The 23,709-nt window shown below is 46.0% G+C and overlaps 2 protein-coding genes and 1 long non-coding RNA gene across 4 annotated transcripts in view; 1 reads left to right on the forward strand and 2 right to left on the reverse strand.

The window, feature by feature from the left end:
• Nucleotides 1-5,943, reverse strand: part of STX2 (syntaxin 2) — a 31,637-nt gene extending 25,694 nt beyond the window's left edge. The window contains exon 1 of one of the 2 annotated variants that reach the window (XM_031442466.2): nucleotides 5,811-5,942. In XM_031442466.2, the coding sequence (XP_031298326.2) occupies nucleotides 5,811-5,840 (30 nt within the window). In that variant the 5' untranslated portion in view covers nucleotides 5,841-5,942. Of the gene's footprint in view, nucleotides 1-5,810 lie in introns of both variants that reach the window. The other variant, XM_031442465.2, reaches the window with a different exon arrangement.
• Nucleotides 5,944-9,420: 3,477 nt separating this feature from the next.
• LOC105092602 (uncharacterized) lies at nucleotides 9,421-17,284 on the reverse strand. The gene is made up of 5 exons (XR_837468.3): nucleotides 16,467-17,284; nucleotides 15,716-15,765; nucleotides 15,412-15,609; nucleotides 10,838-11,004; nucleotides 9,421-10,503 (listed from the first exon to the last, which is right to left on the reverse strand). It is a non-coding gene; the product is annotated as an uncharacterized LOC105092602 (long non-coding RNA).
• A 204-nt stretch (nucleotides 17,285-17,488) lies between these two features.
• Nucleotides 17,489-22,471, forward strand: RAN (RAN, member RAS oncogene family). The gene is made up of 7 exons (XM_031442463.2): nucleotides 17,489-17,641; nucleotides 18,245-18,290; nucleotides 18,735-18,819; nucleotides 18,899-19,024; nucleotides 20,182-20,369; nucleotides 20,472-20,642; nucleotides 20,727-22,471. Exons 2-7 carry the CDS (start codon nucleotides 18,255-18,257, stop codon nucleotides 20,769-20,771), a joined length of 651 nt encoding a protein of 216 aa, XP_031298323.1. The 5' UTR covers nucleotides 17,489-17,641; nucleotides 18,245-18,254; the 3' UTR covers nucleotides 20,772-22,471.
• Nucleotides 22,472-23,709: the final 1,238 nt, after the last annotated feature.

Raw genomic sequence — 23,709 nt, forward strand, 5'->3', positions numbered from 1 at the left:
CCATCTCTCTACGTGAAAACCATTGCGAGGAAGAGATGGCAAGTCACTTCCACGTTTAGACTGTTGAACAGAGAAGAAAACTTTGTCCCTGGAATGCTTGCTGTTTAGCTAATTCAGAAGCTGAACTGTCACAAATTAGGAGGATCCAAAGTTGGATAAAACGCTGGATTTTTCTCCACGTTGTTGCCCACATACACACGCCCTGGGGCGTTACACGTGGTAACCGTGGGGAGATCATTACTGTGAAACAGGCACAGTGGTCGTAGCAGCTCTGCTGATAGAACACATTCTTTTTTATTCAAAATTAAATCGCTTGAGTTATAAAAGAAAAGAATATTTGTAATTAAAAACAGGTAAAAGCTAACTGTTGGCCAGTTTGTAATTATGGCACCAAATGTAACATTTCCCTTATTTTTATATAATCAGTTTTATGCTTGATGGTAGATTATCACACTTTTTCTTGTTTTGTATTTTTACTACGTATTTGTCTCCATAATTAATATTACGTGAACACTGTCTCACAGACACTTACACTTCGAATAAATAACACTGCACTGCACAAATGCTTCTGCGATTTGACCGCTCTTTCTCTCAAAGACTCGCTGAAAGACTTCTCACCTCTGCGCACCACTGACAATCGCGCATTGCCCTTCTGTCCTTCACACCAACCCGTCCCCACAGCGGAGCCTAGGGCCGGCGGTGTCTCGTGCCAGCGCACACCTCCCAGACCCGTGCCTGGCGCCCCCTTTTCCTCCTTCAGCTCTCCCCCCGCCCAGAGCCCTCCCCCGATCAGAGCTCCCCATCAGAGACCCCAGTCACAGCCCAGCCCCAAGCAGCCCACACCCACTCCCCGTGTTCCATTTCCCTCCCAGAAGTTATCACGAGAGGCACTTGATTACTCGTTACTCAGCTGTTTCTTGTCCACTCCCCACCACACGGTTCACGGGAGCAAGCGCTTCAGTGTTTTGTCCCATCTCACGCCTGAAGCAGTGCCGGGCACACAGCAGCCATTCAGTGGGGTCAGCTGAATGAACAGATGAAGAGCAGAGACAGGAGGCAGGGCAGGCAGTGAGCAGAGCAACTGGGAAACAGAGACACAGAGACGCACTCGGTGCCCAGCAGCAGTGCACAGCAGATGAGGCTCAAGGACGACACTCTGGCTCCATCCCTGCACGAGGTCCGAGGCACCAATCCACCCTTTCATCAGTCCCCTTTTCTAGCTAAGAGGTTTCTGTCCCATGCAACCAAAGGAGCCCTGAAGACAACGATTTCATCGTCATCTGCATTTTCCCGACCACAGGTGTTTTCACCGACTCAACACACACCTAGCAGGTGCTCCGTGCGGAACACTGAGGCTTCAGAGCAACCCTGACAGCACCATCTGCCTGGGAAAGGCTGAAGAGTCTGGGGGGTGGAAGGGGCACAGGAAGAAAACAGGACCTCACGTGCACCCAGAAGGAGCAGAGACAGGAAAACGGCCATCTATGGGGACACGCACGAGAGGGAAGGAGGGCCGGAAGACTTCCTGGTGCGATAACTGAACTGAGAAGGAGGTGTGGGGCCAGCAGAGAAGTAGGGGGAGACACCGGGAGCAGCAGGTGCAGAGGGAGGGCACGCTGGGCACAGCAAAGACTGGAGCGGGCACCCTGCAGGCAGGGAGGGCGGAAAGGAGGAAACCTCTCCAAGCACTGGCTATCTCTTAGGTCTCTGTAAATGCAAAACGAATGACTTTCAGTAAAAGCAAGTAATTCACCTGCAGAAATGCAGATGCTTTGCTTTTGCTATTTTATTTTGTATGCAAATGGCTACTTATCATACTTACTAGGGAAACTATAGATTCTAACTGTGGGAACTGTCTGATGACATACTAAAGGTTGGCAGAATTTCACAAACTATGAAATTCTAAACGATAAACATACACAAAATTATACATATATTCAGAAGTTAAATTACGAACGTATATGAAATTCTTAGTATTTTACATTTCAGTGAAGTGTTTAGAAAAAAAGCTTTTACTTTCTAATTTGGAATCTGAATCCTTCCAACGTAACATTCCGCACCACAGGTGAAATCTGACCTGCCAAACAATAACTTTTAAAATATCTGGGCAGCTTTTCCCGCCCTTTAAAAAATTATACTTGGAATTCACCACCTTGAATCCAGGTATTAAAAACAGTAATTTTCTCATAGGTCCACTCATGAATTCCACATACCTACTATGTTTATTACCCTGCAAATTCCCACAGCTGATACTTGCAGTTTTACTTTTTGACTATAATCAATGTAGCCAGTTGCATTCACGAACTTTTTTTTAAAAAGGTAATTGAAGTATAGGGGGTCATTAACTTGCAGGATGGTGAGTCCATTTTGATTTACTTGCTTACTAAACGTGTTTCCTCGTCTCTCTTTGCTCTTCCTTTGCTGGGCTGTGCTCACTCACAGGACTCGGCCGGTTCATCTCTGCATCCTCTGCCCCCAGCACACTGCCTCGGGGAGAACTGACAACCAAGTGTCTGTTGAATGGGGGGGGGGGGTCCTTTCATTTTTTCAAAAATCAGAAACATGTTTCTGGATTTAGAGTTTAAGAAATCTTAGGCTAGTCACCTAAATTTTCTGCACCCAAATGAATTGGTTGCTCTAAAGCAGAATCATTGGTCAGAAGCAGCTGAATCTGTATCTGACAAATTGTCCTGGACACCCTAACTTTTAAGTCCTTTCCAAGTAGTTTCCAGTGGTAATTCTTTTCTCAGTAGCAATCACTAACAGCTAGTAAGGGAAACTTTCAGAAGGCATCACAAATATTTTGTCTATGTGGACATCATAAGCATTTTAACTAACAAAATTAAATATTAAACTTCACCCAGGAAAAAAAATCAGCTATTTAGAAACATGATTGTGAACGGACATTTAACTACCCCAAGAACTACTTGGAAAGGGCACACTTCCTGAAAAAAGAATTTTAAACTTTTATATCTGATAATTTTCAGATGAGCTGTTAAATATTACAAGTTATTAAGCTTAAGTGTGTCGAATTCAATTTTAACTTAATATTTTATGCCAAAGAGAAGGCTGCTTTCTGTAAGTTCCTAAAAACATTCAGAAAACTAGTAAATACTAACAGCACTTGTAATTATACAGCATTTTCTCTCCCCTGCCTTCTCCTAGAGTGTCACACACAGGAGACAATTTTGTTTCACAGCTTCTTCTGTGAGTAGATAAGATGTTATTTCCATTTTATACACAAGAAAAACTGAAGTTTTGAGAAGTTTAAAAATTATGTGCCCAAGATCAGAGAACTCCAGATGCAGAAACTTCCAATAATTGGCTCCACGGTGTCCTCTACAGCAAGATGGAACAGGACTCGAGAAGGTGACTTCTCGCTCTCAAATTCTAGACCAAAAGAAGTTTACGTGTTCTTATCAATACTGCTGTGGTAAGAGCTGAAATACACATATACCTAAAGAGTGACAAATAACTGTCTTATTTTTTGTTTTGTTTTCTGTTTTTTTAATTGAAGTATAGTCAGTTTACCATGTAGTGTCAATTTCTGGTGGACGGCATCATGTTTCAGTCATACATGTACATACATATATTCCTTTTCATATTCTTTGTCATTATAGGTTACTATAAGATATTGAATACAGTTCCCTGTGCTCTACAGTAGAAATTTGTTGTTTATTTTATATGTAGTTGTTACTACCTGAAAAATCTCTAACTCCTGATTTATCCCTTCCCATCCCCTTTCCCCGGGGGAACCATAACACTGCATTTATTTTTCGCTAATCAAGCCAAGAAAAGCTGCTTATATATTCCACTGACAGATCTTGTTTACTATTTCCCTCTATCACATAAATTTGGTTATCCTCTCACACGCAGATACATTCATCATTTCTTCATTTAACAAATACTTGAGTTCCTAACAGTAACAAGGAAAGGTATCCCACTGAGTGAGACAACACAACAGGAATTTGCTGTTTGACATGATGTGCACCTCCGAAGTGCAGAGATCAAAGTATCTGACCATTAGGACCTAGAGATTATCATACTCGGTGAATGAAGTCAGACAGAGAAAGACAAACACCGTATGATATCACTTATATGTGGAACCTAAAAAGAAAGATAAAAATTGTATTTACAAATCAAAAATAGACTCATGGACATAGAAAACAAACTATGGCTACCAAAGGGGAAAGGGTGGGGAGGGATAAATTAGGAGTTTGGGATTAGCAGATACACACTATTACATATAACATAGATAAACAACAAGGATCTACAGTATAGCACAGGGAACTATATTCAATTTCTTATAATAATGGAAAAGAATCTGAAAAGAATATGTATGTATGTATATGTATAGCTGAATCACTTTGCTGTACACCTGCAACTACCATTGTAAATTAAAACTACATTTCAATAAAAAAAATAATAAAGAAAAAGTGTCTTATCATTAATAAAAACGGGAAAGGAAGAAAAATCACTATGAAGAAACTTTCAGGGAATGAGGGTAAAGCTAATTTCCATGATCCTAAGGAAGAATATTCATTGCCTTTCTAAACCAAGACTCTTCATCAGGGCCACAGAACATGGATAATAATCTGAGGGGCTATTCTCTCTGCTTACTGAGCACGGGACAGAACTACATTCATTCTAGAAGTTAATTCATTATATTCAATGGATGCTTTAAGGCAGTGGGTCGCCTGAGGTTCTGTGTACCGGGAAACAAAATGTAAACATTCAGCATTATTAGTACTTGTCTTTTTAAAAAAAAGTTATAGCTAATTCTGTTGACCTAAAATGTTTCAATCCTTCCACGTTCTATAAACACCCACTAATTTCACTGTCACCATCTTTCACAGCACTGTCATCCTTAACACACGCGGAATGCATCGAACTCTGTTCCAAATCCGAAAGAACAAAGTACTTTTCTCTTACTAAAGTGACTGGTATTTGCTGTAGTTACTCCCTGAGTACCTACGTACTCCACTAGCTGGTGTATTTACAGGTTAAGGTCGAGTAAACAAACACAAAGCAAACTATTTACAGCGGAAACAAAAGGCTGGGCTCTGGCTCCTACCCGACTATCTCCTCACTCAGAGCATCCAGCCCGGGCTGAGCGGCCTCGCGGGCATTCACTCCGCACTCATCTACGGAGCTCCTGCTGCGTGCGGGGTCCTGCCGTAGCCCCCAGGGATAAGACAGGGCGCAAGCGGGCAAGTCCCTGCTCTCCAGGAGCGGACACCCACTGGGGAGGGGCCGACCGCAATTAAACGGGAAATTTCTGTTCACGGTAAGTGCGGTGCAAAGACTCAAACTGGGCGGGACTTCAGGGACGAGATCAACCTGGAGACGCGGCAGAGCCTCGCTCAGGCACGGCGGTTCAAGGCGCAGCCCGGCCACTGGCCTGCGACGCCCTCTCAAAGCCCAGCTCCCCCGGTGCAGAGCCGAGGGCATCGCTGCTCCTGCCTCTCTGCTGTCGGAGCGTCCAGGACTCGGAGGGGCAGCGCCCGGCGCGGGATGCTGGGGCGGGGAAGCCCTGCGCCGGGGCTGCTGGACCCCGTCCCGCGCCGTCCCGCCCGCTAGGCCGCCGGACCGGGCCGGCGCCTTGCCTTCCCGCCCACCCCCGCGCCCCTGGCTCACCGCCCCCCGCCCATCCCCGAGCCCCTCAGCCTCGCCCCGCCGGCGCCCTCCGGCCGGCGCCCCCCGCCCCCGGCCCCTGCCCACCCCCGAGCCCCTCAGCCCCCCCGGCCGGCGCCCTCAGCGCTCCCGGCCCGAACCGCTATTCGCCCGCCGCCCGTCTGCCAGCCGCTCACCGCCGTCAGGTCCGGCAGCCGGTCCCGCATCCCCGCGGGCCGGACGCCGCGCCCCGCCGCTCAGGCCTGCACCGCCGCCTCTGGCCGCCCGCAGGCTCCCGGGGGCCGCACCGCTGCCTCAGCCCGCCGGTCGCCCTCCCCTCCGCCGGCGCTGCCACGGCAACCGCGCCCGCGAGCTCTGCGCATGCCCGGCCCGCGCCGCGCCCAGGCCCACGCAGACAGCTGGAGCCTTCCTGTGGGAATGCCGCGGCCCGAGGGGCGGGGCCCGCCGGGGAGGGCGGGGCCCGCCGGGGAGGGGGCGGGGCCTGTTGAGGCAAAGGCGGGCCCGGCCCAATCGCATTCTGGCGGTCTCTCAGCCAGGTCAGTTAGGTGTGCCTTTTGCCCTTCTTGATCTGTTTCCATGCTTTCGCACTCATTTTATTTTAAAATTTAGTGAAAAATTTGGTGACAGATTTAGCAAGCCCATGGAAATGATCTGGGTGCAGCTTTGCATGGACATACCCTGAACACAGGCTTTCTCTTTAAGGATTCGCAGCAGCTTTCTGTGGGAGTACAGCGCAAGAGAGAAAGGAAGACACGTAACACTTAAGCAACATAACTTGAAGTTAAATAATATAACTCAAAATGGCGTGAGTTGGTAATATGCACAGACTCAGGCCTTGGGATGCAGTTCAAGTGTGAGAAACGGGCAACACAGAAGCAGACAAAAGAAAACAGGGGCGCGGACAAACGGGAGACTTGAGAGAGGGTTGTCTACAGCAGATAAGTGATCGTGGAAGGTGCCAGAGGTTAGGCTAACAACAAAGAGAGCAGGAACAGTCCCCAAGAGCATTCTCACTCCTGACAGCAGCCACAAGTTCGGGAGGTCCCCCAAACCAGCCTTAAGTTCAATAATTCGATAGAGGGACACAAACTTTACTAAAAACTGCAATGCTCACAGTTAGGTTTGTCACAGGGGCAGGAGACAGATTAAAGTCAGCGAAGGGCAGACGTGCATGGGGGGTGTCCTGGCTGTACCCAGTGTGTGGCTTCTGTCATCTTCTCCTTGGGCAGTGAGGACGCATTGCTTTCAAGGCATTGATGTGTGTCAATACACACGAAGCTGCCAACCAGGAAAGCTCACCCAGGCCACCAAATGCTGAGTTTTTATTGATGCTCCACTGCATAAGCGTGATTGATTGATGGATTGCCCTCTTGGTTGATCTAAGTCTCCAGGTTAACTGGTACCCATGTAACCCAAAACTCCCGATTCTAAGCACATCATCACTATCTGGCTAGCCCAAGGCCCCCAGGCAAACAAATGCTACATTCCAGGAATAGAGAGCAAAGGACAGACTTCTTTTGGGATAAAGTTAAATTTTTTACTACCACCTCGAAGAGGTGACTTTTAAGCCATGACCTGAGGTGAAGAAGGCAGCCATAAGAACTATACTTGAGAACAGTCTAGACAGAACAAGCAGGGAGTTTTGGCTTTCGTTCTGGGTGTGATTTGGTTCTTGGACCACGGGAGGGGAGAAGGGGAAGCAGAGACCAGACAGCTTAGGAGACCGAGGCATAGACTTGGGTGGAGTAGAGGCAAGCTTGTCTCTTCTTAATTTATGACTTTGATATGTTTTTCACAATTTAAATCAAAATCAGTAATTTGATGGATATGGATTGGATAAAAATTCTCCATTTTGACCAAGCAATTAAAATGAAGTGTCAGCAGAGGAAGGGTGGGCAACTGTACAGAGCTTTTCTGAGAATGGAGTTAATATAAAGGAAGTAAAATTGAGAGGGAGTAGGAAAAAACACTTGGTCCTGGACACAGCATTTGAGCTCCTGTGTCAGTCAAAGTACCTGAAACCAGTACACTCTAGGATCTTTATGAGCCAGTGGATTTCTTCAGTTTGTTCACATAGAATGAAGAAGCCCTAGTACATTGCTATGAGAATGAAAATGGACACATTACAGCTACAGACCACGAGGTAGGTTACTTCTAAAATGCAAAGTCCCAGGAAATAAAGGTCTTTGTTCACTGTTGTCTCCAATCCCTACAAAATTTCTGGCACATTGTAGGCACTCAACACATATTTGTAAAATAAAAGAATGGAAGTCCAGACCAGGGTTTGATCCCAGTTCTGCTGTTCACTCTCCGTGGAACTTTGGACTGTGAAAATGAGTAAAGGGGACCCTCACTGAAAGGGAGCAGGGAGGCTAGAGGAGAAGCTGTCACTCAGCATCAATACTGATCCCAACTGGGAGGGACGGTACCTGCAGGAAGGGACACTACTACCACAGGAGAAGGAAGGAAGGTTTTCTCCTTGCCCGGCAACAGCTCAGCCAATGAGAGACTGTTGCAACTCAGCCAATGAAAAGCCACTGTATTTCAAACTGCCAGTTTCCTCCAATGGACTGTTTGTCCATAACAACCCTCCTAATTTCCCCTTCTCCTCTATAAGAGAGTTTTCTCTCTTTTGTTTTACCAGACTTGCATGTGATTTGCCATAGTTGCATGTCCCAAAATGCAATTCTTTGCTGTTCCAGAATAAACCCATTTTGCTGGTGAAATAACTATTTTATTGTTTTAGGTTAACAGGACAAAAAGACTAATCTCTCTAAGCCAGTTTTCTTGCCCATAAAGAGATAAGCTGGCTCTCAGGTTGAAAGGCTGTGTGTGACTTTTCCATTTCAACCCCACTATGCCTCCAGAGACTGATTCACCCTAATCATTTGCCCTCTTAATTGTAAACAATAAATACAAATGATATATGATTAATCAATTTATGCATATCACAGTTAGAAATAATTAACATGCAATAAAGAAATCTAAACCACACATGATAAAACTTGATACAAATTATAAAAACAGACTGAAAAGCTATATCTGGCTAGTAACAGCAAAAAGAGCAAAAAAAAAAAAATACTCAGGAAAAGTACACTTGGGAGAAAGAATCATGAACATAAAATTAACTGCCTAAAACTGCATACTGCAAAATTTGCTCTTATTTTAAAAACTGATGAAAGCATCAAATCTTAACAAATCTTAGGTGTGTAAAATGAGGACTTCAGTTTGCTGAAGTTTAAGCCAACACTCTGGAGGTTACAGCATATTGGTAACACGGTGTGCAGATGTATGGGACAGTTTATAACCTATGTGTGTGAATTATTTACTCACTTGGAGTAGAAACCAAAGTCTGTATAGTGGCCCGCAAGGTCCGGCCCCAGCTGACCATCCTCTAATACCTCCAGAGCCTGGTTTCCCTCCACTGTTCCCTCCATGCACCCCCAGACAGCCGTGTTCCACCTCAGGGCCTTTGCACTGGCTGTTCTTGCCGAACAGTCCTTTAAGACTTTGGCTCCCTGACACCTCTTCTGTGGGGCCTGTCCTGATCTACCCTCTTACCTTGTTCCTTCGCCCTCAACATCTACAACCCTCTGACCAGCTATGTCACATACATACTTATTTTGTGTCTTGTTTATTGTTTATGTTTCTTTTCTGGACTGTCCACTCCATGGAGGGCAGAGATTTTTGCCCACTCTGCACACTATTTATCTCCAACACCTGGGATGGGGCCCAGCACATATGAGGTGTTTAGTAAATATTTGTTGAAAAAGCCATGCTGCAAAATTTGCTTAATACATTTATTCATTCCAAAATAGACCGTGGTGGGTGAGTTATGGCAAATTACAGGTTAGTGAATGTCTGGCCAGCAGCAGAGTTTGAATTTGAACCTCGCAAGGCTCCTGCCTATTTTTAAATTCTGTGATTCTAAATTAATTTATTTTTATTTGACTTAAGGTAATGCTAAGGGACATTTTTAAAACTCCATTCAAAGTCATATCCCCCAAAAATGATTGTCAATCGACCATAGGATTGTTGATTACGAGTTGAAAAATGGGTTAAAATTAATTTTAAAAATAAATAAATAAAATTGTTTAAAAAGATTGGATTAGAATTCACTTTTTCTTCTCCTGACAGGGGTACAGAAAGTAAATTTAAATGAGGATGAATCTTTAAGGTATTTGGAAATGCAATAGCCTTGTTTAATTTTTCATTATGTCAAGTTTAGAAACAGGCTGCCCTTCCGAAGATGGGGCTGACTACTTATCTGGAAATAGCTGGAGGATGTCACACTCTGCATGAGTCTCCTATTGGGGCCCTGAAAAGTTACCACAGTTTGGTGGCTTAAAACAATACAAATTTATTATTTTGTAGTCCTAGGGGCCAGATGTCTCCCTGGGCTAAAATCAGCCTTTCCTGGAGGCTCTAGGGGAGACCTTGTTTCTTTCTCTTTCCCAGCTGCTGGACTTGCCCGCTTTCCTCGGCTCATGGTCCCTTCCTCCATCTTCAAAGCCACCAGTGCAGCATTGCTCTGGCCCTTCGCTGTCACAGCTTTTACTCTGACCACAGTCGGTTCTCCACTCTGTAGGGCTCACGAGCAGACTAGGTCCACCTGGGTGGTCGCGCCAACTCAAGGTCCATACCATTGACCACATCTGCCGTGGAAGAGAACACAGTCACGGGTTCCCGGGAGTGAAGCACGCACATCCCTGGGGTCACCGTCCTTCCTACTACGCATCCACCTGGCTTATCTTTCAGAGAAGGATTTCATGTATCTGCTTATGTGAATGGAAAGGAAACAGGGTGACTGACTTCACAGGTCATGACTTTTGTTCTTCCCTTGATATTGTCGACTGGAAAATGTACAACCTGGAAGTTGAGAATTGTTTTGTTGAGCAGTCTCTCTGAGGACTTCAAGCCTGGGAGGCAGACCCTCAGATGGTTCTGAAGGACTTGCTCCCAAGAGGTAAGGGAGGGGCCAGGATATATACAGATTTTTGCAACAAAGACTAGGGAGTCAGTACATCAAAAGATTATGGCTAATTAAAACCCCCAGCTATCTCAAGTTAATGAATTCAGCACTTTCCTATATGCGGCAAGATTCAAAGTCTGGACTTACTGAAATCACTCCTTGGATCTGCACCTTAGCTACCTGGGGTCAGTAGCCTGTCCTTTTCTCACCCTGAGTTCCCTTAGGGCTCACCGTCGGGTCAGCTGTGGTGGCTTGATGGCTGCAACATCCTTTGTTTACTGATGTGGCAGGCAACATCTTCCATTCACCATGTTGTCCAAGAGAAGAAAATACTTGAAATGCAATGATCAGATCACTCCTAGGAAACCACTTTTTAAGCTACGAGGCTGAAATGGCACCTGGGGGTAAAAAAGAATCACATATCCCTGATAATCAGGCAAAGCAAACTGAAGCTACAGCTCAACACTGTTTTCCCAGCTTCTAGGGAAAATAGAAACTGCACATCCCTTTGACCTAGCAATTCCTCCTGAGGAACCTAAAGTTCTAAAACAATAATAGCCCCCAGAAGCAAACGGATAATGTTTAAGGATATTAACTGCCCTATTGTTTCAGGAAAAAAGCGTAAACACAAATGACTATTGGTAGTGGAAGACCTGATCGACTGGGGATTGACGAGTGTAGGGACTATGATGTAAGACAGACAGGCTATGCAGGAAGACACTTGTCACTTCCCCGGGCCTCCATCCCAGCAGGGTTCTACACCCAGGCCATCCTAACGGGTGCTGTCAGCTTCAAAAGGAGAAAACAGTCATCACGGCCTTAAGTCTGACCCCAGTTCCGCTCCATCCTACCGAAGCATGCTACGAATTCAGTATTTCATAAACCCTGTGTTATGGGTGGAATTTTGTTCCCCAGAAAGATATGCCAAAGGCCTAACCCCTGTACCTGTGTCTGTGACCTTACTAGGGAATGGGGTTTTCGCAGGTGTCACAAGGCGAGGTCTAGGGTGGGTCCTCGTCTTACAAGACGAGGAGATTAGTACACCCTGTAATTACCTTCTCAATAGCACAGCTCTGCTGCAGGGACGATTACCGTGTGTTGTCAAGAGTCAGTCTGTTAAAAGTAGGTGTTCAGAACATACCACAAGCTCATACAACTTAGTAACAAAAAACAAACAGCCCAATTCAAACACGGCAGAAGACCTAAATAAGCGTTTCTCCAAGGAGGACATACAAATGGCCAACAGGCATATGGAAAAAATGCTCAATACTGCCAATATCAGAGAGATGCAGATCGAAACTACAGCGAGGTCGCACCTCACACCAGTCAGAATGGCCATCGTTCAAAAGTCCACAGACGATAAGTGCTGGAGAGGCTGTGGAGAAAAGGGAGACCTCCTACGCTGCTGGTGGGCATGTAAGTTGGTGTAGGTATTGTGGAAAACAGTATGGAGATTCCTTAAAAAACTAAAAGCAGACTTACTATATGATCCAGCAATCCCACTCCTGGGCATATATCTGGAGGGAACTCTAATTCGAAAAGGTACATGCACCCCAATGTTCATAGCAGCACCATTTATAATAGCCAAGACAGGAAAGAAGTTGTGGTGTGTACATATATGTATATATATATATATATATATATATATATATATATATACACAATAGAATACTACTCATCCATAAAAAAGAATGAAATAATGCCATTTACAGCAACATAGATGGACCTAGAGATGATCATGCTGAGTGAAGTCAGACAAAGATAAAATATATGTCACTCATATGTGGGATGTAAAAAAAAGGACACAAATGAACTTATGTACAAAAACAGAAAGATACTCACAGACGCAAAAAACAAACTTATGATTATCAAAGGGGAAAGGTGGGGTGGGAGAGGGAATAAATTAGGCATTGGGGATTAGCAGATAGAAACTACTGTATACAGAATAGATAAACAACAAGGCCCTACTGTAGAGCACAGGGGACTATATTCAATAGCTTGTAATGACCTATAATGGAAAAGAATATGAAAAAGAATATATATATATGTAAATCACTGTACTGTATACCAGAAACTAACACAACACTGTAAATCAACTATACGTCAATTAAAAAAAAATCAGGTCCAATGCTTTCCAATCTTGATTTTCAAAAGAAACCAGCTACCTGGTTCTTTATGTGAAATAGCCTTATTTTTTGTATTAGTTATCTGTCCCTGCATAGTAAATTACTCCAGAAGTTTATGGGTTGAAGCAACAATAAACAGTATCTTCTCACACATTTTCCAGGAATTCAAGAGTAGTTTAACTGGGTGGTTGTAACTCAGGTCTCCAGAAATTGCAGGTAAGATGTCGGCCTGATTGGGGCTGGAAGTTCCATTTCCATGATGGCTCCCTTGCGTGGCCGGCAAGTTCTCCGGGCTCTTTGCCGGGAGCCTCAGCTCCTCGTGAGATGAATCTTTCCCTAGGGCTGTGCATGTGACCCAACAGAGTGACCTGCTTCCTACAGAGTGAGTGACCCCAGGGAGCAAGGAAGCCACAGCTTAGGACTTAGCCTCAGAGTCACACTGTCCATGGAGACACACTCCACTTGTCAGAGTGAGTCACGCAGCCCCGCCCACACTCAAGCAGAGGCAAATCAGGCTCAACCTTTATATTTTATTTTAAAAAAATTTTGTTTTTAATAGAGGTACTGGGGCTTGAACCCAGGACTTCGTGAATGCTAAGCACGCACTCTACCACTGAGCTATTTCCTTCTCCCCTAGGCTCAGCCTTTTGAAGGGGGAGTATTTTATTTTATTTTTCCGGTGGGTGGTTTACTTTACTGTTTTTTTTTTTAATTGAAGTATAGTCAGTCTACAATGTTGTGTCTGTGGGCTTATTTTAAAATCATCACATTTAAAAACGTCGGCAACTAGTTCAGATATAAAGCACGTTACTACCTACCCCAAGATAGGACAAAAAGCACCTCTGAAGGTTGGATTTGTTCACAGGCCATCAAAGTGTACTCTCTGCACTATTCTGATCTTTAGATGAAACAGGTCAGATGGCTCTATGGCATGAATATATGCAATTCTCTCCGTTTTGATTTTAAGGAAGACAATTTCTGTGCAGATGCAAAGAAGAAGCATGTAACCTGTGCATTGATCTGCTCCATAGGTTGAAAACCGAGTGTCAGATACAGAAAGCATTTCATGTGAGAAGATTCTGACGTTCATCAGCTGGACTGATGAATGAATTAGACAAGGAAATCTTTAAGAATAGCTTCCTTATTGCTTTGCAGAGTCAACAGGGTTGATGGAAACTGCACACATAGGATAAAAGTGTGGCCCTATATTTGGTAAATGTTTAACTTATTCACTTAAAGGTTAGTCTCTGATATGAAATAGCATTATTTAAATTCCCACAAGCTTGTATATTTACATCACTATTATTTTTAGTAGATGATAATGCTGCTGTTTCTGATTACTCTTTCTGTATTCAGATGGGATTCAGAGCAATTCACTCGATAATTCAACAAATATTTACTGAGCTCCCACCAGGTGCCAGGCACCATGTGAGATACCTTGAATATCCTGACAAACAAGGTACCTAGTTTATCCTAGTAAGAGAGAGAAAGATAAAAAAGCAAGCATGTGAATAATTAAGCAAGGTAATTTCAGTTAGTGGTAAGTGCTCTGGAGAAAACAGAGCAGTGCTGAGATGGGGAACGGCAGATGTGGTGAAAGGTTGGTCAGGGTGGGCCTCCCTGAGGAGGTGATGACCTGAAGGGTGAGAAGGAGCCAGTCAACCAAAGATGCAGAGGAAGAGCATTTTCGGCAGTGGGACTGGTAAGTGCAAAGGCCCAGGGGCAGGAACGAACTTGGCTGAGGAATGATTCAGAAAGGTTTTGTGGCTACAGCAGTTACAGGGAGAGAGGCACGAGATGAGGAAGAGAGGGAGGCACCAGATGTCTTGTGTAGGACCTGGCTGGCCATGGATTTCATGCTTCTGACTGTGACAGATAGGAAACCATTGCAGGGTTTAAGAGGGGAGAAGGATGGTCTGATAGGTTTTCAGAAGATCGCTCTGTGCCTCCTGATAAGCTGTACTGAGCAGGACACAGCATCACTTCTGTGCTGTCCCAACCCAAACTGCACTCCTGAATCTAATCCTGAGGAAACATCAGACACACCAAAATGGGGAGAGGAGGGGAGAGTCCACAGAGTAACTGGTCTACAAACACTCCGCAAAAGTGCCAATGTGTGAAAGACAAAGAGAAAGGTACTGTCCTGGATTAAAAGAGACCAGAGAGACCGGCCAGGTCAACGTAACATGTAATCCTGGAGGACCCTGCACCAGAGGAGGGCAGGAGGGAGACAACTGCCAATTAAGTTCTGTCGACCAGAAAACAGAATCGTAACAATGTCAACGTCCCGATTTTGGTTAAGTGTGCAGTGGTTATGTAACAGAAGCTCCTTGGTTTAAGCAACTCACATAGAGGGGTGTCCTGTTTGCTATTCACTCTCAAACATCACAGTAGAAAAAAACCATACATATATAAATATGATAATAGGAAAATCGTGCATGTGTGGTGTACATACTGAGAGACAGAAGGCCAGGGTGATAAACATGAATGATGAAGTTAGCAATGTTCTCATTTGGGGAAATCACAGGTACTGGAGCTGAAATTCCTTGTGCTATTTTTGCAACTTTTTTGTGTGTGTAACTCTGCACATATTTCTTTGGGTATTTGGCAGCAATTTTTTAAACTACAGGTTAAGTATGTGTTTGCAAACCACACTGAATGGCAGAGATGAGTAAGTACCTCTGTAAACTGCAAAGCCAGTGACCACTGGAAGAGCCTGGGCAGTTTCATTGGGGAAAAGCATTCTCTCCGCCAGCTTGAGTATATTTTCCCACTTTTCACTGTGTTCCTTGAGATGATGATCTTTAGAGGTTCTGGGATTAGGCCAGTTACCGACGTTCACAGCAAACCAATCACCCAGGAGCTCTGTCTGCAAGGCTGAGTCCAAGACCAATTATTAGTTTGACATGCTTCCCCCTGGCTGTTTTGCCCAAAGGAAAGAAAATTTTTTAATTATAAAATGTACAGATGCTGATGTTCTTACCGCCCAGAATTACACCGTGGTTAATAGGCTGTCATATTTGCTTCAATGACCTTTTAGAAAAAAAATAGAACATTGCAGATAAAGTTAAAAATCTTTCCCTCTCTTGCAGATCCATCACACTCCATTTTACTGCTTCTTAGAGAAACAGCCATCAGAATTCAGTCTATATCCTTGCAGTCAATTTTTTAAAACTTACACACGTATATTCAAGACTTCATATGGTTTTATGTGTTTGTAAAAAAAAAGTATGTAAACGGTGTTACACCAGACGTATAGCCTCTATAAAATTATATATAATGTAGACTATATAAAATAAACACATCTTCCTTGAACTTGCTTTTCTCAACATTATCCTTTCGAGATCCATCTAACTCTGTGGATGTAGAGGATCTCCACTCTTTTTAAATGCTGTACAGCAAATCCACAGCATAGATATCACATTCTATTTATTCACTTCCCTCCTCATGGACATGTATGTTGAGTTTAAACGTTTGCTATTTTAAATAAAGTTGCAGCGAGCTTGTGATACTGTCTCCTTGGGCACATGTGTGAGTTTAACTCTAGGGCATCTCTCCAGAAATGGAAATGCAGGGTCATGAGCCATGGACACATACGGGTGTTTTATTAGTTTCTACTTTCCCAAGAGGCCAAACCAGTGTGCCCTCCCACCAGCGATAGAGAGATCTGCTTGGTGTTCCCTGTGGGTCCTGTGGGGCACTTGGACTTGAGCTCCCAGCAGGCCTGTTCTCACCTGTGTGTCCAATTTGTGTCACTTGGGTTCCCAACGGACTTGCTTGCAAGTGTGCTCCGGGCTACGTGGCTGACTCCTTGGTCATTTGGGTTCTCCTTGTTCTGGGAAGAGTCCCCTTGGTAGAACCTTTTCTGAGGAACTTGACTGGATGGATGGGGCCATTAGTTGACTGCTCCTGCTGCCAGCCCTGGATGCTCGCTTGGGGCGCAGAGACCAACAGGGTAGGTTAGGAATCTGCGGCTATCCACACAAATGCCAAAGACCGGCCTGAGATTTAGGATATGAGGTTGTAGGACTCCATTCGGCCAACTTTTAAAAATGGTAATAATAGCCAATACCTGGGCGTGAGATGTACTCGTCTCCTACCCTGGGTGACGCTGAGAGGCGGCACCCCAAGGAGAACGTGAGCTCTGAGTGCACAGCTCTGTCTGGACCCTTGACAGGCTTATCCAGTCCGGACCCTAAATACTCAATGATTGCATCCCTGTTTACCACTCGGTGAGCAGAGCTGCCAAGGTTGGAAACACATTTCATCATCTGTTTGCAGGTCAGGGCCACCGAGGCTGCTGACCGAGCCGATGCCCTGAGACAAAGGTGGCGGCTTCTCAGGGCGGGAAAGCGTGGTCTTCGCTTCCCTTACTCCCCGGCAGTCCTGACCGAGACCGGGGCGCGGGAAGGGGCAGCGGGTGGGGCGGCTGCCCCGCGACGTGGCGCTCGCCGGGGCCCGCTGGGCCGTGTTTGGCGGCAGGCAGGGGCTTTGTGTGGGCCACCCCGCGACTTTCCCGCCTAAGGGGACCGCGGCCCTCTCCTCCCCATCCTGTTCCCGCGGCGGCAGCAGGGCGCGCCGCGTCGCCGTCGGCGCATGCGCGCGCGGGAACCCGCCCTCTGGGCTGGCGCACGTGGCTCCGCGGGCCGGCGTGCGTGCGCGTGACCGCCCAGCCTCCCGCGCCCAGCGCGCCCCGAGCCTCTCCCTACGCGCCAGGCCGACGGGTGCGGCCGCCGGGGCCGGGAGGTGTGCGTGCGCGCGCGCGCCGGGCAACGTGGGAGCGGCGCGGCATCGTTGCCCCGCCCTCCCTCGGCGCGCGCCGGCGTCGGCTGCGTCTCCGGGCATTTGAATTGCGCTTCCGCCATCTTTCCAGCCCTCAGTCCGACGGGCGCGGAGACGCTTCTGGAAGGTAGAAGGGCCGGGGCGGGGGCCGCGGGGCCGGGGCGGGGGCGGCGGCCGGGGCGTCCCGGCGGCCGTGGCCGTGAGGAGTCGGCTTCGCGGGGCCCAGGGCTCCGGGCGGAGAGGTCTCCTTCCTCCCCGACCGCGGAGGCCGCGCACCGGCGCCGGGACCCAAGCCGCGGTGGGCCGGGCGGGGCGGCGGGGAGGCCGGCGGCGGAGGGGCCGAGGGGCGGAGGAGGCCGCAGCGGCGGGGCGGTGGGCCGGGGCGGCCGGGCGGAGGGCCGAGGGGCGGCCGGGCTCGGCCGCGGCGCCGTGACCAGGCGCTTTCCGCGCCGAGCGGGGTCCCCTCCGCCCCGGCCTTCAGTCCGAGCGGGCGCGCGCCAGGCCCCGGCGGCCGGGGGAGCCGGGCCGGGGCGCAGCCCGCCGGCCGCCATAGCCATCTGCGCGCCCTCGCGGCCCCCGCCCGCGCGTGTGTGTGTGTGTGTGTCGGGGGAGGTGCGGCGGCCGGGCTCCGGGATGCAGGCCTTTGTGGGCCCGGGCACGTGGGGCGGGTCGGGCCATGCGGGCCGCGCGGCCGCGCCGCGGGCCTCATGTCTTTCTCCTCCCCTCGCAGTAACATCACGATGGCTGCCCAAGGAGAACCTCAAGTTCAGTTCAAAGTACGTAATCCTTGTGAGTTGGGGGTCTTGTTCGGGGAACACGAGGGGATCTGGAGGGACGGGGGGGGGGGGACTCTGGTCCCGACGCCGCGACGAGCAGGGGCTGTTTTATGACCGCGGCCGTGAGCCGGTGGCCTGCTTCGTCAGCCAGCGTGCTCGTGCTGCGGCAGTCCCTCCTGTCCGCCGATAAGGAGATGGGGGTGCGAGCCCCACCCTGCGGACCTGGACGCCGGGCCCAGAAAGTTTCATTGACAGAAGTCATTCGTTAGGTGGGACAGGGTCACTTCATTTAAGATCCTTTGTTTTAAAAGTGAACTTAAGGGGTATTTAAAGTTCTGTTATACAAATGGAGGAGGTATCCGGAAAAATCTGAAGAGCTATATAGTTGAGGTTCTGAAATGTTAATTGTTTTGGTGTTTATTTCAAAAACTTGTTTTCCGACAGCTTGTACTGGTGGGAGATGGTGGTACTGGGAAAACTACCTTCGTGAAACGCCACCTGACTGGTGAATTTGAGAAGAAGTATGTAGGTATGTGGGGAAGGCCAGTTGTGAAGCTGTGTGTGACGTGGAAGCGTTCATCGACTAACTTGAAATGATTGTGTTCCAGCTACCTTGGGTGTTGAGGTCCATCCCCTTGTGTTCCATACCAACAGAGGGCCTATTAAGTTCAACGTGTGGGACACAGCTGGTCAGGAGAAATTTGGTGGACTGAGAGACGGCTATTATATCCAAGGTAGGTGGCTGATTTGTAGCTTCGTCTCCACGGTTGCTTTAAAGTGATCAGGTCTGTTTCAGTAAACACTTGGCCTGACACTGACTAAGCTGGGGATTGTGTAAGTCACTTGGATTCAAAGGATATGCTGCCCCCAGGGAGTTGGTCGTTTGAGGGGGAGAAGATTTTGTAAAGGTTGTCTTGTGCCATTTGATTGCATGCTTGTGTCATGATAGGCACTCTTTTGAAAAAGACTCTGTTGAGGTTCATAAAAACCAAGCGATAGACAAGCTGTTGCTGCAGCTTCACTGAGAACTTAAGTTTGGGAGTATTTTGGTAGTTATTAATAATTATTTCCTATGCACTCCATTAAAAAGGTAGTGAACAGTTTAGACCAAGTACTGGACCAGAGGAGCCAAGTTTTCTATCTTATAAATGTTGTGGAAGACAAGCTCATTTCTTTTTAATTGTGCTGGGTTTTGTAGAATATTTTTTCAAGGTGCTTGATTTTAAAATGTGCACACAAAATAGATGCTTACTGTTACATTTAACAAAAAGATAAGAATGTTCTTATCTGGAATCTTGCTCTTGATGAAAATTGTTGGGTATCTTTCCATGTCTTCTGCTTTCTTTGAGCACATACAATTGCAAGGATTCCACCCTCCTCCCCAGTTCCAAAGTGTTCAGCTAAGAATCTCTGTAACTTACTGTACATACTCAGTGGCTTACTAGCTTTATCGTGACTGTTCGTAGAGGTCAACATATATAAACTTTACTAAGTCTTTCAAAAAGGGACAGTATATCTTAGCATATTCAGGCATTTAAGAATGTTTTAAAGAGTATTTTACTAGACCCTCAGAATATGTTTATGTGAGGTAAGTTCTCTGGAATGCTGATTTATCATTCATTTATTTTAGATACTTTTTTTAGGGGTGAGGCAGAATTTATGATGACGTATTACAGGGATTTCATAGGGTAAGCCGGTCCTTCATGCTGTCGTGTAAAGTAAAATGAAATTTTAAGTGACATTCAAATGACTTAAGATTTTTAAAATTGGTAGAGACATACAGCTGACTAGAGTTAGGCCTAAGATTATGAATCTGAGTCCCTGATTCTTAGCATCTTCATCCATGGAGTAAATACCTAGGTGTGGATTAATGACTGAACGTTTCTTTTAGCTCAGTGTGCCATTATAATGTTTGATGTAACATCGAGAGTTACTTACAAGAATGTGCCGAACTGGCATAGAGACCTGGTGCGAGTGTGTGAAAACATCCCCATTGTGTTGTGTGGCAACAAAGTGGATATTAAGGACAGAAAAGTTAAGGCAAAATCAATTGTCTTTCACCGAAAGAAGAATCTTCAGGTATGTTTCTTAAAACTTACTGAATTACGACCCTTAGATAAAACTGTGACACGGGCTTATTTATAGTGGTTGATAAATATATTTTACTTTTCTTTTGAACAGTACTATGACATTTCTGCCAAAAGTAACTACAACTTTGAAAAGCCCTTCCTCTGGCTTGCTAGAAAACTGATCGGAGACCCGAACTTGGAGTTCGTCGCCATGCCTGCTCTGGCCCCACCGGAGGTGGTCATGGACCCAGCCCTGGCCGCGCAGTATGAGCACGATCTAGAGGTAGGCTGTCTGTGTTTCAGTGGTGCTGTTTGCGTCTTCGTGGTTCCATCCGGAGTGTTACACCTGTTTCCTCTCTCTCTCCAGGTTGCGCAGACAACTGCTCTCCCGGATGAAGATGACGACCTGTGAGAAAGTGAAGCTGGAGCCCAGCGTCAGAAGTCTAGTTTTATAGGCAACTGTCCTGTGATGTCAGTGGTGCAGCGTGTTTGCCACTTTATTATATAGCTAAGCAGAACATGTGCTTAATCTTTGGGATGCTGAAGGAGATGAATGGGCTTCGGAGTGAATGTGGCAGTTAAAAAAAACAACCTTCATTTTTTTGGACCTGCATATTTAGCTGTTTTTGGAACGCAGTTGTTTCCTCCCTGAGTTTCAAATATAAGACTGCTACAGTCACATCACAATATTCAGTGGTGAAATCTCGTTTGTTACTGTCATTCCCATTCCTTTTCGTTTAGAATCAGAATAAAGTTGTATTTCAAATATCTAACCAAGTGAACTCATCCCTTGTTTAAATGAGTGTTTTAAAACCACTAACAGAAAATTGTGCCATGTTACTATTTGAATTGCCTTTGCTTTTATCACTTAATTTGAAATCTAGTAGGTGAAATTCTCATGTCTTAAAATATTCTGTACTTTTGAGTCACTACATCCAAACGAAATGACAGGTCAGCAGTGTTGTATTTGGTAAGTTGTTAAAAGAGGTGTAAATATTGTCAATGCAGTTGGGCTAAAATAATACCTACGCCACCTGCCTTTTGGCTTCAATAGTGTCACCTAGGGAAGAGCTTGTTTGAAATTTATGTGACCTGTCAGAATAAAAGTGGTACATGTTTTAGACATTTCAAATAGGTATCTTGAGAATTACAGTTGCTTTTATTGTAGAAGTAATCCATATTCTAGCAAAACTTTTTTGAGTCTGATGAAACCGTACAAATGGTGGCAGGGACTTGAGGGATGTCTCATTGTTAAAAATGAATATAAACTTTTGTGCATTTGCTTTTTGTTTAATGTTACATGTTTAATGTAAAGTTGGTATTCTAGGAAGATGTTGGTGTTCACCTGCTGTTTCAAGTATTCCAAGCTTTAAAGATGTCAAAGATGGAGTCAATTGGATGCACCACAGCTGATGATCTTGCACCCCTCAAAGGATGTTTGTGGGCGGTGGAGGGCACAGTCACAATGCTGCCACAGAGAAGTAGCGCTTAGAATGGCTTCTCGGTAACATGAAGCTGCCAAACTTGCCCTTTTGTTAGATTAATCATTATCTCTGTGGTTTCCACGTGTCAGCATGAATCGAGGCTGTCTTGCCTGAATTTGGTCCGACTGACACCACACTGTAGCCATTAGAAATCTTAAAAATTAGAGCTATTTTTTCTCATTTAAGTAGTTGACCAAAGTTCTTTAGGTGTCCAATTAACCTTAAATTACTTTCCTACCTGAGAAGAAGGTAGGGAAGGCCCATTTTGAAATACATGGAAAAATGAAATATGGGTAAAATTGGGTACATTTTAATTTGTTAACGTACTAAATATATCAATGGATTCACTTAGAGTTGAATTACTATATGTTATGTGTAGCTCAGAACCAGATTTTAACAGATGCAAAGTTTGTTCACATGATCAGGATGAAACTTTTCATTCAGATATTTAATACGAGGGACATGTGTTTGTAACCTTAATGTAGAGTGTGAGTATGACATACTGAGTCTTACGTGTAAAAAATTTTGGAGGCTGCTTCACTTACATGTTTAACAGGTGGGAGAATTGACAAGTCATTGGTTGGAAGGAAAAAATGCTGCAAAATATATTGCTTCTACTTTGCTTGGATTTTCTGAATCTAGTGTTCAATTATCGGGGGTGGGGGCTGGCGCGCACTTTTCTATCTAGTTCATACAGACTGGGGACATTTTCCCCTCACTGTGAAATCCCTGTGGGGGAAGCCTTGAAAGCTTCACATTACTGCAAACTAGTAATGGCTCACTGGTACCGGATTGGTAGGAATCGGCGTACTGTTTCTAAATGCAGTTTCATGGTGTGCTGTGGCCAGCTTTGAAGAAGGCCTTCAGAGAGGGCTTTGGGTCCTGTGGGTATCAACGTCCAGGGAAGGGCGGAGATTTCCAGAAAGGCAGTGAACTTGCAGAGGTGGCCAATTTATTGGCTGGTCACGTGCACCTGATTCTCAAGTAGTGTGAATTTCTGGTTTCTTTTGTAAAAACCACCTTAAGAAACTTGAGCAAGTGGGTTAGAATTGGTTTGACTTTAGTTGTGCATCTGGGGCAGAGACCTGTGTTTGCAAGATGCCTTCAGCCGCAGTGGGGCTGTGGGGATCCAGCCTGACAGAGTGACCTGGCACTGGTTTTAAGATCGCACCAGATAAGCACTGCTAGCAAGGGCGTTGACGGCTAAACCCCACGCATGTTAACCTGCAGACCTGAAGCCCTGTTGGGGCTGGAAGGTGTTCCTAACCCCTTGGACCCTCCCATTATGGGCTTGGAGCCATCTGGGGAGGCAGCTCTGACCTGCTCTGGCTGCCTGCGAGGCCTTTTAAGGATTGGCCCTGTCTTGGACTTAATAGTTTTGCATACTGCACCTTTCCCTCTGCTGGAGGAAGTCTAGTTGAGTGCTAAGGTCCTTTAAATCTCATGCGTTGAGTTTTAAACTGGGTCAAGTTTACTGCTGTGGTCATATGCCTGAACCGCCCCACAGCTGTGATCAGAATGCAAGTTTGTGTTTGTGATGGTCTTCCCTCACTGGCCTCTCAGGCCCCTAGTGTTTATTCAATCTCCCGGAACCATAAGAAGGAAAGGAATTTTAGAGGTTGGAGATGGGGGTAGGATGGGTGGGGAACGGGCAGGGGAATTTAACGCCATTACAGTCTGGTTAGTGTGAAGTACTTTCTGGGGTTTGTAGCTTGCCTCCCTTCTATCCATTCATTCCAGCTTTTTTTTTTTTACAGGAGTAGGGAAGGATTGTGGGCAATCGGGAATGTTGCCAGATGTGATTCACTAAATTAAGAGAGTGCTGTTGGATAATGGGTCTGTGATGCCTTAGGTTTAACCATAGAA

The sequence above is a fragment of the Camelus dromedarius genome, chromosome 31, assembly GCF_036321535.1.
Source record: "Camelus dromedarius isolate mCamDro1 chromosome 31, mCamDro1.pat, whole genome shotgun sequence".
Lineage (NCBI taxonomy): Eukaryota > Metazoa > Chordata > Mammalia > Artiodactyla > Camelidae > Camelus > Camelus dromedarius.

Bases quoted from the DNA above. Each gene is read 5' to 3' on its own strand.
- RAN (XM_031442463.2), top strand. From the start codon at position 18,255: ATGGCTGCCCAAGGAGAACCTCAAGTTCAGTTCAAA. The intron at 18,291-18,734 runs GTACGTAATCCT...GTTTTCCGACAG, and splicing joins AACCTCAAGTTCAGTTCAAA to CTTGTACTGGTGGGAGATGG. The intron at 19,025-20,181 runs GTAGGTGGCTGA...CGTTTCTTTTAG, and splicing joins AGACGGCTATTATATCCAAG to CTCAGTGTGCCATTATAATG.